The sequence below is a fragment of the Scyliorhinus canicula genome, chromosome 4 (assembly GCF_902713615.1).
Source record: "Scyliorhinus canicula chromosome 4, sScyCan1.1, whole genome shotgun sequence".
In the NCBI taxonomy this organism is placed as follows: Eukaryota; Metazoa; Chordata; class Chondrichthyes; order Carcharhiniformes; family Scyliorhinidae; genus Scyliorhinus; species Scyliorhinus canicula.
In genome coordinates this window covers 36,647,089-36,660,627 of record NC_052149.1, presented here as the reverse complement: position 1 = coordinate 36,660,627, position 13,539 = coordinate 36,647,089, and the positions used below count along the sequence as shown (strand labels likewise).

The 13,539-nt window shown below is 52.4% G+C and overlaps 1 protein-coding gene across 5 annotated transcripts in view; it reads left to right on the top strand.

Moving 5' to 3' along the window:
- Positions 1–13,539, top strand: part of LOC119964481 (vitamin D3 hydroxylase-associated protein-like) — a 152,245-nt gene that overhangs the window by 87,562 nt on the left and 51,144 nt on the right. For 3 of the 5 annotated variants that reach the window (XM_038794034.1, XM_038794030.1, XM_038794031.1), the window contains exon 9: positions 3,740–3,865. The exons of 1 other annotated variant lie outside the window; for it this stretch is intronic. In XM_038794034.1, the coding sequence (XP_038649962.1) occupies positions 3,740–3,865 (126 nt within the window). Of the gene's footprint in view, positions 1–3,739; positions 3,909–13,539 lie in introns of all 5 variants that reach the window. One more of the 5 variants, XM_038794032.1, reaches the window with a different exon arrangement.

Below are 13,539 nucleotides of genomic sequence, written 5' to 3'. Positions count from 1 at the left end.
TGAGAAGTGGAGAAGGGGCAAGATGGAATGAGAATTGTTATCAACACTGTTGCAAGTAACTTCCAAGTAGAGAATGCAAACCTTGTTGTAAGAGGTGTATTCCCAACTTAAACAGGCCTGAGCAAGCCCAGTGGAAAATGCACACAATTGGGTTGGCTGGAAAGCCCATTGATCACGGTGAAATAAGGCCCAGTAGTCATGCATCCCAGTTAACGATTTTGTGCTCCAAGTTAAAATCGGAACTTGGTCTTTTTCCAACTAAAGAACAGGGTGGCTTTGTCTCGTAGGTGGTGTGATAGAAATTTTGGCTCATTAATGATTTATTGCCAAACAAGTAATTGGGATGATGGAACAATGGCCATAGTGTGGGACTTATACAGATAATACTCCCAATAGATAATATGCAAACAGGGACATGTTATTGCCTTGGGAGCTTGGGTGTACTCTGGGATAAGAATGCCTGATGAGGGAAGAAAGCATTGGAAGCGATTGGCTGGCTGTCATGTGGCAAGCTATTACTGAATTAAGTGAGGGTAGTATCACAAAGGTGGATCTTGGATGGAGAGTGCAGCGATGTTAAATGTTTCAGATAGGTTGTGTATAGGGTCACAGATTGCCATCAGTAAGGTTTACCGAGTTGGTGACATAGTTTAAGCAGAATTCAAGCTGGACAAATGGGGCTTGAATTGAGGGTGGTTGGGAAAGTTGAACGTACATCTGAGCATTTAAGGACCCCAGGAAACAAAGGAAGCTTAAAAATGGATGTTACCTAGACAGGATTGAGGAGTTGAAGGTAGAACGGTGTGATGACAGTTTTGAAGGGAAAAATTAGTTGGCACGATTTAATGGGACAGAAGCAGAGTTCCGTTTTGGATGCGTTGAGCAGGTTGTTTCTTGGTGCCTGCAGAGTCGAGAAAGACACCACTATTTAACAGCACTTTGCCACTTTCTTTGGCCTTGGAGTCACTTGCATCATGTCCTGCACTGATACGCTTCACTTGCCAGTGCAGGAAGAGTACTTGTGGATCGGAGTGCCATTTCTAATTGCTGCCCCGATCTTTCAACCCCCGTCAGCCATCCCACTGCAGTCTCTGAAACCCCCAACGCACCCAAACTACCTCTTACATGGTCCTCGAGCCTCCCCTCACCCTTCCTGTTTAGGGCAAAGCACCCCCAAGCTCGATTCCTGGCATGGGCAACCTGGTACCCAGGCATTTAGGCACTGCCAGCTTGGCACCCTGGCAGTGCCAAGATGCCCAGGTATCAGTGGAGTGTGAGGATAACACCCTGCCCAGAGCCTGACCACCCAGGGGTCTTTAATGGCCTGGGAATCTAGCCCCCCCCCGCCAGGTGTTGTTACTCCTGGTCATTAGTTCCCGGGCCTCAGGAGAACACGACACAAACGTATTTAAATGAGGCTAATGGCTCAATTAATCATGCTAATCTAGGCCGTGACGTCTTGCGTTAAATCTCACGAAACGTTTCAGGCAGATTAAGTGCTCTCATCCCAACTCCAAATTGGGCGCACCAAGGCCATTATGATAATAATAATCTTTATTAGTCTCACAAGTAGGCTTACATTAACACTGCAATGAAGTTACTGTGAAAATCCCCTGGTTGCCGCACTCCGGCGCCTGTTCAGATACACTGTGGGAGAATTCAGAGTATCCAAATCACCATTAAATCACTCCCAGGGTTTGTGTAAAGGAACTTATGGTACTGGCGGAAGGAAAGGTAGTTTTGTGATTGGGAGGTATTCCAAATTATGGTGGGACAGGAAATAGACATCAGTGCCACTTCCAGGCCCACCCATCAAGCAAGCCGACAAGTCTAAAATTCACATCATAGTCTGATTTAATAAATTAGAATGCAACTAGACCCAGTGCTGACTGGTGGGTTGCACAAAGTTCCCTCATTGTATATCATTGGAGTGCTTCCTTTTGAAGATTGTTGTTTGAAATGAGGGTTAAAGGAAACTTTCAACATAGATACGTAAATCATTCAGTTTGTGAAGTCTACCACTGAAACAAAAGCTGGTCAGAAAGTTCTATGTAGGATCATAGGTAGATTACATTTCACCGTTAAGCATTTAGAATCAGAGAGTTGTAGAATTGTTACCTAGAAGGTGGTCATTCACCCATCGCATCCACACCAGCTCTCTGCAAGAGCAATTCATTTTCCCTCAGAAAGACCATAATACACTGATCTTTAGAAATGAGATCAAACAAGGAAACAGAGCAAATTCTGGTCACCAATGGGCAGCACAGTGGCACAGTGGTTAGCACTGTTGCCTCACAGCTCCAGGATCTCGGGTTCAATTCCGGCCTTGGGTGACTATCTGTGTTGAGTTTGCACATTCTCCCCGTGTCTGCATGGGTTTTCTACGGGTGCTCCGGTTTCCTCCCACAGTCCAAAATGTGCAGGTTAAGTGGATTGGCCATGCTAACTTGCCTCTTAGCTTAAACTTAAGTAGGGTGCTCTTTCCAAGGGCCGGAGGCCGAATGGCCTCCTTCTGCCCTGTAAATGCTATGATTCTATTGATATACTGATAGAGTGGTTTACAACAGAGTGAGGAAACACAAATCCTGTGGAAACCTTGGCCAGGATTTTGGAAATCCTGGCCAAGTGTTGACGCCGGCGTTAACACTAGGGTGGTGCACGCCAGAATCAATGGGCCTCCTAGCCCAGTGATTCAGCAGCCCTCAGGAGGCCAGCACAGCGCCGGAGTGCTGCGCGCTGCTCCAGCGCCGTAAAGCGGCCAAGCACTGCCAGCGTGGGTCCGGCATGCGCGCGACGGCTGTCTCCGTGCCACCGCATGTGCGCGATGGGCGTCTCCGCGCCGATGCATGCGCGTGGTGGCTGTTTCCACACCAGCGCCGAGCATCTTGCCGGAGCCCTACAGTGGGCCTGCGCGGAAGGAGGTAGGCCCCCTCCAGATCGCGGGTGCCCGCTGATCATTAGCCCCCGATTGTGGGCCTGGATGCCGTGGAGGCCCGCCCCCCCCGGAGTCTGATCCCCCGCCCTCCCACCACAACTGCCACTGCAGCCGTGGGTCTGAGCTCCCGCCAGGTGGTACCAGGTTGGAACCACGCTGGAACTCGGTAGGAATTTGGTCGGTCGACTGTGCAGAATCGCCGCTTTCAGTGGCCCCCGACCAGCGCCGCGTCGACCGCGTGGACGTGATTGCCGCCGATTCTCCGGTCGCTGGAGAATCGAGTCCCGGCATGGGAGCAGCGTGGCGGGAATTTCCCGCTTCACCGGCGATTCTCCGACACAGCGCGGGCTCGGAGAATCCCGGCCCTTACCTTTGCCTGAATCCTACCAGCTGTTTACACATAAATGAGCCTCCCTTAAATGTCAAAAACAATATTCACTGCAGTCCTGTAATAATACAAGCTCCCCACTTGTGCACAAAAGAAAAAACACTGCCTTTAGTCAGTGAGAAAAACTAAATGATGAAGTGAGTCTTTGTTCCCATGTCATGCTTATTTTGACAAATTAACTTCTGTAAATTATAACTATAGCTGAAAAATAGAAGGTAATTTTGATTGGGGATGTTCTGGTTATATATTTCTTCTCAATGCAGGACAGGAAGATTGAAAATAATTGTCCTTCAGGCCAGTTAATCATCCATTTAACAAATTAATCGAAACAGAAATCAGCACACTACCTGTCTCTAATTATATTTTTATGAACTTTGGATCTCGCTAACATTGACTTTTTAAAATTATTTTTAAAGATTTATGCCAACATCAAGCAAATGCGGATAGGTTATTTTGAAAGTGATGGGTACTGGATCCCCACCCCCAGCATGAAGAGAGCCATCATGGAAACCAAACAACTGCTGGAAGAAGCTGGACACACGGTGTGCTTACTAATCCTCAAAGAGAATGGAGAAATTATTGGAGGTAGAGGGAGGGAGAGGAGGGATGTTGGAGAAAATTTGAGCGGATGAAGAAATGATTTAGTTTTCATTCATTTTTCCCCCTGGCCCCCTCATCCCAGCACCAAACAAGAACGCTGCAAACATGTGTGAAAGCAATGAAAAATAATCTGATTTGTTTTAGCGTAATAAATGCATTACTCCTGCAGTGAAAGATTCTGCTGAATTAGCTGTCCAGTTAGTTTCTAATTTGGACTGAGATGTAGGGGTCACGTTCAGACATATTGACAGGCCGAAAAGGATTATTGAGCCACATTTGGTCCTTACTCGCAGAAATTAGAATTTAGAACAGTACAGCACAGAACAGACCCTTCGGCCCTCGATGTTGTGCCGAGCAATGATCACCCCACTCAAACCCACATATTCACCCCATACCCTTAACCCAACAACCCCCCCCCATTAACCTTATTCTTTAGGACACTAAGGGCAATTTATCATGGCCAATCCACCTCACCCGCACATCTTTGGACTGTGGGAGGAAACCGGAGCACCCGGAGGAAACCCACGCACACACGGGGAGGACGTGCAGACTCCACACAGACAGTGACCCAGCCAGGAATCGAACCTGGGACCCTGGAGCTGTGAAGCATTTATGCTAACCACCATGCTACCATGCTGCCCTGAATTAGTTCCCCACATTCCTCATGCTTGCACAAACCTTTGGCATCATCTGCGACCTTGTTGACCATTCTCCAACATTTATATTGTGGCCATTTATGAAGCTAGTTAAAGAATAATGACCCTAACACTGATCCCTGTGGGACTCCACTGGCAACAGGTCTCCAGGTAGATTCACAGCCATTAAGAGCAATTTTCTGCCTCTGTAACTTCCCACTGATTCCATAGCATTGTGTTTTGCATGGTAAGCAATTGTCAAATCATCAAATTCTTTCTCAGAATCCAATTAAATAATATCTTCTAGGATAGCCCCATATTCCAATGACTAATTCAAAAACTTCTAGAAAATGATTAAAACGCAGATCCCCTTTTGCAGAAACTATGCTGTGTGTCACGGATGACTACTTCTCCATGCAGGTAATTGCAAAAAGTATCTCATGATCATTTCGAGTATATGACATCGCTGACTCCAGATCCCGGTAAGGAGTGTAAAATCCTCTATCTGGTCTAAACGTTCCTTTGGTTTTACTTCTGGATGTCACCAACACAACTGGGAGGAAGTTTTGACAAAGGTGATATACCTTTATTAAATCACAACGCAATAGTACACACTCAGGATAATACATAGAACATAGAAGAACATAGAACGATACAGCGCAGTACAGGCCCTTCAGCCCTCGATGTTGCACCGACATGGAAAAAATCTAAAGGCCATCTAACCTACACTATGCCCTTATCATCCATATGCTTATCCAATAAATTTTTAAATGCCCTCAATGTTGGTGTGTTCACTACTGTTGCAGGTAGGGCATTCCACGGCCTCAGTACCAGTTGCTTAGCTTCCCTGTAAGCCAGAGTCCATCTCGGCGGTCAATCCAATAACAAATTCTCCAGGTGCGTCTTCTGAGTTGGCGCTGTTAGCTTTTTTTTTACACCTTTTTTGCTGAGGCCCTGTGGCATATGAGGTAAAGCCTGCTTTTAGCCCTTTTAATTGGTTTTTAATTACATCACTGTTCATCTCCATGCTTTCTCCAGATGTTCCCTGGCTAGCCCCCCTTTTGAAGGTCACAGGTGTGGTTGCATAGCCAGCTTGATTCCACCTTGATCTCTCCAATACTGTTATCAATCGCCAAAGCTGGGAAAAGGTGTCACATTTATTACCCCTTAACGAAGCTCAGTCTGTTTATCTTCCTGGGTATGAGCCCTTCTATAGTTTAAGTCATTTTCAGAACTTACAGTTTCTAGGAAGGCTTTCACTTGACTAAATTAGCCATCATGCTTTGTGTTTTGAGCCCATGGTGCAGTTCTGTACAGTTCTTTGCATATCTTCTTCAGTCTGGGTCTTTCTTGTTCCTCAATATTTCATGTTTCCATCATGAGACAAACTCCACACACAGGATTCCACCACAACTGGTCTACATTGATTACTATAAAAGAAATAAAGAAACAGTTGCATTGTGAGAAGGTGATTGTACATTAGAAAAGTTAAATAACACTTTTGCTTATAGGAGATTGCAAAGTACATGTCCTATCTCTTTAAGCACTCTTGTAGGGATGTGATCTAGACCATGAGCCCGTTTTATTGTAAGATGCCTTAAACTTCTAAAATTGTAACCTCAGCTGTTTTTATATCTGCAGTAGAACATGTAGCTGCTTGCTGAACATTATTAACTGCCGTGAATATTGTGAATAAACCATTTTACACCACTGTCCATTGAACCTGTCCTAAACCTTTTTCAATGGGGGCATGGTAGCATAATGGTTAGCACAGTTGCTTCACAGCTCCAGGGACCCAGGTTCTCCCCGTGTCTGCGTGGGTTTCCTCCGGGTGCTCCAGTTTCCTCCCACGGTTCAAAGATGTGCAAGTTAGGTGGATTAGCCATGCTCAATTGCCCTTAGTGTCCAAAAAAAAAGGTTGGGTGAGGTTACAGGGTTACGGGATAGGGTGGGGGCATGTGCTTAGGTAGGGTGCTCTTTCCAAGAGCCACTGCAGACTCGATGGGCCGAATGGCCTCCTTCTGCACTGTAAATTCTATATTCAGTTTCTAATGTTCCTCTGAGTCCAACATAACTGAAAATAACTTTTGTCATTGCTTCCACATACGTCTACTCTGATAGCTATTTTGATTCCTCTTAATTAAGCAAACTATTTATCTTTCTTCACCATTAAATTAATCCATTAATGTTTCAAAATATTTTTGCTGAACTTTAATTTGTCCTTTCACACACCTAGTTAGTTATTTTGGATTTATTCTGTGTTGTGCCCTTTTTATCCTTTGGGATATCTATTGCCTTGTTTTTACTTGGATTTATAAATATAAATTTTTCCTCCGCATTAATTTCTCTGACTAGCAGAGCTGTCCTATTAACCTTTTTCAAATCTTCATCCAATTAATCCTCTAGAAATTCGTAATGTTTGGTCCCTCTTGCTTATTTAATAAGGCAAACTCTTATATTGTGATCGCTGTTGCTCAGGTGCTCCCCAAAGGAGGTCCAATATAGCAGTAAGGTCACATCAATAATCAATCTAACATTCTGTTATTGAAAACAAGAATAAATTTGGAAATTATCATCTTGTATGCTATGAAGTAGTTCCGAATGCCAGTCATAGAGAAGCATTGGTAGAGCAGCCCATCTTCCTACTGTCCTTGTCAATGCAATAGAATGTGCATGGGTAATCAACTTAGGGGGAAACAACAGATGCTTAATCATAAATATGAACGGTGCCCTGATGTCAAATATGTTTAGCACCAAATTCAGAATGAAGTTGTTTTAAATCTAAGTTTTTTTTAAATTAAGAAGAATAAGTGAAGGACGAAAGCTCAAAGTGCAGGACACTATCAACATGTGTTCCAACTGGCCCCACAGATGAGGGGCGAAATTCTCCGCAACCGCGGAAAGTCGGCAAACGGTCGTAAAAATCGGGACCGTTTTACGACGGTCGCGAAGGCTTCATTTCCCGACCGATTCACTTCCTGGAAATGGGCTAGCAGCGCGGCCGCGTCAATTACGTGCGTGATGACAACGGAACGCGACGACGACACGAACCCGCCCATGTGACGCCGCCCGACGCCGTAAAAAGGCGCGGGCGACCACAGAATCTGTCGGGTAGGATGTCGGAGCCTAGGCGAGCTGCTCCTCGCTTTATTGATGCAGACGTCGAGGCGCTGCTCGATGCCGTGGAGCAGAGGAGGGGCATCATCCGCCCGCGGAGAGGGCATCGCCAACCTGCCAGCACGGTACGCCAGGCCTGGCGTGACGTGGCTGCTGCCGTCAGTGCTGTGGGGCAGACCCCTCGCTCAGCAGAGCAGTGCCGAAAGAAGCTACACGACCTCACCAGGTCTGCCAGGGTAAGTGCCATGAGGGTGCCCCCTAGTCACAACCATCCCTCCCCCTTAACTGCCCGGGGGGGGGGGGGGGGGGGGGGGGGGGGGGGAGAGGGATTGGGGCAGAGTTATTTGAGGGTGGTTCACAAAGTTGTCACAGACCCAGCGCTCTGGCCCCGAGGAGAGATGCAATCATCTGATGACAACTTGCCCCCCCCAAACTGTGCCAGTATCAGAACGGACTGCTGATACCTACCGTTTTGTAATGATCTACCTATGTTCCCTCCCCCAACAGGCCAAGGCCGGTCATAACCACCGTGAGCGGCACAAGACTGGAGGGGGTTCGCCCAACATGCACCCCCTCAGCACCTTTGAACAGAGGGCACTGGACCTTGTTGGGGGGTCTGCCACCCGCGATATCGCGCAATGCGAGGTTGGCGGAACTGCAGCAAGTGAGACAACCCTCCCAGACAAACACCCCCCCCCCCCCCCATCCTCTGTCCCTTCACACACCCTGCCCACTGGGACACCACCCCATCCTCTGTCCCTTCACACACCCTGCCCACTGGGACACCTCCCCCATCCTCTGTCCCTTCACACACCCTGCCCACTGGGACACCTCCCCATCCTCTGTCCCTTCACACACCCTGCCCACTGGGACACCTCCCCATCCTCTGTCCCTTCACACACCCTGCCCACTGGGACACCTCCCCATCCTCTGTCCCTTCACACACCCTGCCCACTGGGACACCTCCCCATCCTCTGTCCCTTCACACACCCTGCCCACTGGGACACCTCCCCATCCTCTGTCCCTTCACACACCCTGCCCACTGGGACACCTCCCCATCCTCTGTCCCTTCACACACCCTGCCCACTGGGACACCTCCCCATCCTCTGTCCCTTCACACACCCTGCCCACTGGGACACCTCCCCATCCTCTGTCCCTTCACACACCCTGCCCACTGGGACACCTCCCCATCCTCTGTCCCTTCACACACCCTGCCCACTGGGACCGTCCAGCGGCCTGCCGAGCAAATCGAAATAACCCGTCTCATTCTCTTCCCTAGGACGTGATGCCGAACGACCAGGGCCGTCTGGCTGCAGACGGAGACAGGAATCTGCCGCCACCTCACCCGGGGCCTCACAACAGAGGGTGCCCGATCAGCGGGCAGCCCTATCCGCCCCAACCCAATCTGCGGACCAGGACGCACAGAGGGTTCGAAGTCCACCACCACCACCAGAAATGGCCAGGGACAACCCTCCTGTCGCTGAGCAGCCCCACACCATGGACGAGGACCTAACCATTGTGAGCGTCGGGCTTGCGGCACTGCTTTCTCCCACCACATCCATCATCCCAGAGATACACACCCCGGCGGGCCTATTTAGTGATGAGTCTCCTGGGGCACAGTCTGGTTGGCACATCACAGATGAGCAGGTACAGCAGGTGGAGGTCGGAGCAACAGAAGGCCCGGACTCGCGGAGGCCAGACCAGGCCCAGGATGCAGCTGGCTCCCAGACGTTTTCGGAGTTCCTGGAGTTTATCAACCCACCCGCACAGCCGATGCCTCAGGAAACCCAGGGAAACAATGGCGGGATGAGGGCTTCCTTCCAGACTCTGCAGACGCTGTTAGAGGAGTCGAACCGCGTCCAAGAGCAGGGAGTGGTGCCGCTCATGGCAGAGACCCAGTCCGACACCGCACGGGTGGCATCCGCGGTGGAGGCAATGGGTCAGGTTATGCAAGACGTTGGGGTTAATGTGCACGCGTCATCCTCGGCCCTGGACAGGGTTGCCCTCTCACAGGCAGCAATGTGCCAGAGCCAAACCGACATTGCCGGCGCCCTGCGGGCCATGGCCGAGTCTCAGCAGGTCATTGGCCAGTCGCAGCACGCCATGGCACAGTCCCAGCAGTCGATAGCACAGTCCCAGCTGTCAGTCGCGGAGACCATCAACCGCCTGACACATGTGCTGGATGGCGTCGTGCACACACAGGTTGAGATCGCACAGTCCCTGGCGGGAATGTCTAACTCCCTGGACTCCGTCTCTGCAAACCTTCGGATCCTGGTGGATACCGTTGCAGGCCTCCAGGACTGGCAGCGCCAGGTGTCGGTGGTGCGACGGGGAACCTCCCCGCTCGCACCTCTGTCCCAAAGTGAGGCCCGGGGGCCACCGGGCTCCCCGAGGGAGGAGGAGGTTTCGGGGCCCGTCCCATTAACTCCATCACGGGACGTCCCGGAATTCTCGGCCTCCCCCCGTCCCATCCCTGGTGCATCGGGTGGGCAGCAGGCAGAGCAGGGTGGCACAATGTCACCCGAGACGCCCGCAGAGCAGCCTGGCCCATCAAGGCCGGGTCGCCCCAGGAAACGCATAGCCAAGGAGAAACGAGTCGAGGGGGGCGATTCGCAGCAATCCTCCTCCACTCCTGCTGTATCATCTGGGGATTCACTTAGACGTAGTGGTAGGGCCCGTAAGGCAACTAAGATAGACACTGAGTAAGTTGGCACGGGTGAAGGGCACAGTTTAGTTGTAGGGGCTAGGGCACCTGTAAATAATTGTTAATATTAAACGCACTGTTCCACCTTACTTGTAATACCGTGTGATTGTTCCACAGCCACAGGAATCGTGATGGTGACCGAGTGTCGCTGGGGGTGACGGGTGGTGAAACCTCGGTGCCGGGTGTGCAGTCCCTGCCCCTACCCCCCTCCCACAGCTAGCCCACGCGGGCACGTGATGGAGTGTCAGTGACGAACTCAGCGGCCACCAAGGTGGATGGTTCAGCTATTGCCATGGGTCAGACTCTCTCTAACGATTCTGAGCTCACAGCTCTTCGCAGAGCGGGCTGTCATCATTCCACATGGCACTGATCACACCCGCTGACACAGCCATCAATGTTGTGCCATTCCGTCTGTACCCAGTGATAAGCGTCATGTCGAAGTGGAGCAGTGTACACTGGGGGGGGGGGGGGGGGGGGGGGGGGTTGTGGTGGTGGCAGTTGTGTGGTGACCCTCTGCATGACTAGCGATGCAGGTGGTGGTTTGGTGTTCATTGGGGACGTCACATGCGATGCGTGAACCGTGTTGCCACCATGGCGTTGCGTGCCCGCCGTCCTTGCCGGGTCCGTCGTGCCGCCTCCTGGACATCACCAGCACCTGGGTCGTGTCTGCGTGCTGCGCCCGCCACTCCGCCAGCGTCCTCCTCCTCCTCCTCCTCCTCCTCCTCCTCCTCCTCCTCCTCTGTGCTGGCACCACTGCCACTAGCTTCTCCCTCCGCCTCCTGCAACAGGTCATCTCCCCTCTGCATCGCCATGTTGTGCAGCGCACAGCAGACCACTACAATGCGAGCGACCCTGTCGGCCTGGTACTGCAGGGCCCCTCCGGAGCGGTCCAGGCACCTGAATCTCATCTTCAGGAGGCCAAGGCAGCGCTCCACCACACCCCTGGTTGCTGCATGGGCCTCGTTGTATCGTGTTTCCGCATTGGTCTGAGGCCTCCGTATAGGCGTCATCAGCCAAGACCTCAGCGGATAACCCCTGTCACCTAGCAACCAGCCCCTCAGCCGGGGGGGACGTCCCTCAAACATCGCAGGGATGAACGACTGCGCTAGTATGTAGGAGTCATGCACACTCCCTGGGAACCTTGCACAGACGTTCATGAACCTCATGTGGGGGTCGCATACCACCTGGACATTAATGGAGTATGTCCCCCTTCTGTTTGTGAACACTTCCTTGTCCACAGCAGGCGGGCGCATGGGGACGTGAACACAGTCGATTGACCCCTGAACCCTCGGTATCCCGGCCACACTGGCAAATCCACGGGCTCGTGAGTCTTGACTTGCTCGGTCCTCGGGAAAGGTGATGTAGCGATCGGCCATGGCATAGAGGGCGTCGGTCACATCCCGGATGCACCTGTAGACCGATGACTGGGAGATCCCAGAGACGTCCCCGCTCGGAGACTGGAAGGAGCCGGTAGCATAGAAGTTCAGAGCGACCGTCACCTTGATGGCTACCGGGATCGCGTGTCCTCCCCCCGTTCCACGTGGGGCGAGGTGCGACAGGAGTTCGCAGATATGTATCACCGTCTGCCTACTCAGCCGGAGTCTTCTCTTGCAGGTGATGTCCGGCATTGTTAGGAAAGAGACCCGGACACGGTACACCCTCGGCTTTGGTCGTCGCCTGACGCCGTGGCTGCACCCTCGCTCTCTCCTCTTCCTCTTCCTCTTCCTCCTCCTCCTCCTCCTCCTCCTCCTCCCCCCCCATGCTGCTCGACGACTGGCAACTCCTTGGCCCTTCCCTCTGCTGCTGCAGCTGGCCCTGCAGCCACTGCGGGTTGTGGGTGTGGATGCTGCTGCATCTCCAAATCCAGTAGAGCGGCCCCAACCACTGCGCAGAACATAGCCGTTCTGTTCCCATGCATCGTGCTAACCTACAGAAGGGTGGTAGGAGGCAGAGAAACGGGACATGTTAGACGGACGTTAGTCGACACCTCGGCAGCCGCCAGCCATGGGATACCAGTGTGTCCCGGTGGCCTGGTCGCGCTGCTGACACGCGGTCAGCCTAACCCCTGGTCACTTTCTGCATCCAACGGCCAGTAAACTATGGCCTCCTCACGGGTGCGTCAGTGGCCTGTGGCCGGAAGCCACAGGGGAACCAGCGGCCGTGTCCTCGTCACCTGCACACCATGGCATGGTGGCAGACATTTTGTTACGGGGTTGGACGGCTCACTCTCTACCTAACCCCCCCCCCTCCGTCGCCCCCCACTGCCCCCTCCGTCTCCCCCACTGCCCCCTCCGTCTCCCCCACTGCCCCCTCCGTCTCCCCCCACTGCCTCCCCCGTCTCCCCCACTGCCTCCCCCGTCTCCCCCACTGCCCCCTCCGTCTCCCCCACTGCCCCCTCCGTCTCCCCCACTGCCTCCCCCGTCTCCCCCACTGCCCCCTCCGTCTCCCCCACTGCCCCCTCCGTCTCCCCCACTGCCTCCCCCGTCTCCGCCACTGCCCCCTCCGTCTCCCCCACTGCCTCCCCCGTCTCCCCCCCACTGCCCCCGTTCTGGACCCCCTCCCGTTCCCAGGGATGCCTTCCCCGTTGTGACCAGACTCGAGCGGTGCGCTGAACGGTGCGCTGAGCGGTGCGCAGAGTGGTGCCCTGACCTCCTCCAAGCAGTCGTCAGCCAGGCCGACTGGTTGACGAATTTAAAAAGCAGGTGTGTTTCACGACGTCCAAACAGGGCGCCATGACGTCGGGACTTCGGCCCATCCGGGCCGGTGAATAGCGGGGGGGCTCTCAGTGGCGATTCTGGTCGTGTCAGGGGCGGGAAGGAGGCGTTTGTCGGGAAACGCGACTCCGACAATTTGCGGGGTTCGGAGAATAGCGGGAGGGCGTCGGAACAGCGTCGCCGTAAAAATTTCCGACGCCCGCTATTCTCCGACCCGTCGTGAGTCCGGAGAATCTCGCCCGAGGTACCTTAAATTTGTTAATCCAGACAAGATCCCTTAGTTCATTAACTTCTGGCTGGGATACCCCATATTGTTATACCCCAGGGACGAGGAGGGACGAACTGGCTCCACGTCTTTATTCAACCTCCTTGGTTGGTAGCAATTCAATGAGTATAAAAAAAAGGATCCACCCCTTTGCGGGATACCATTTCCCAGTCCCAATATT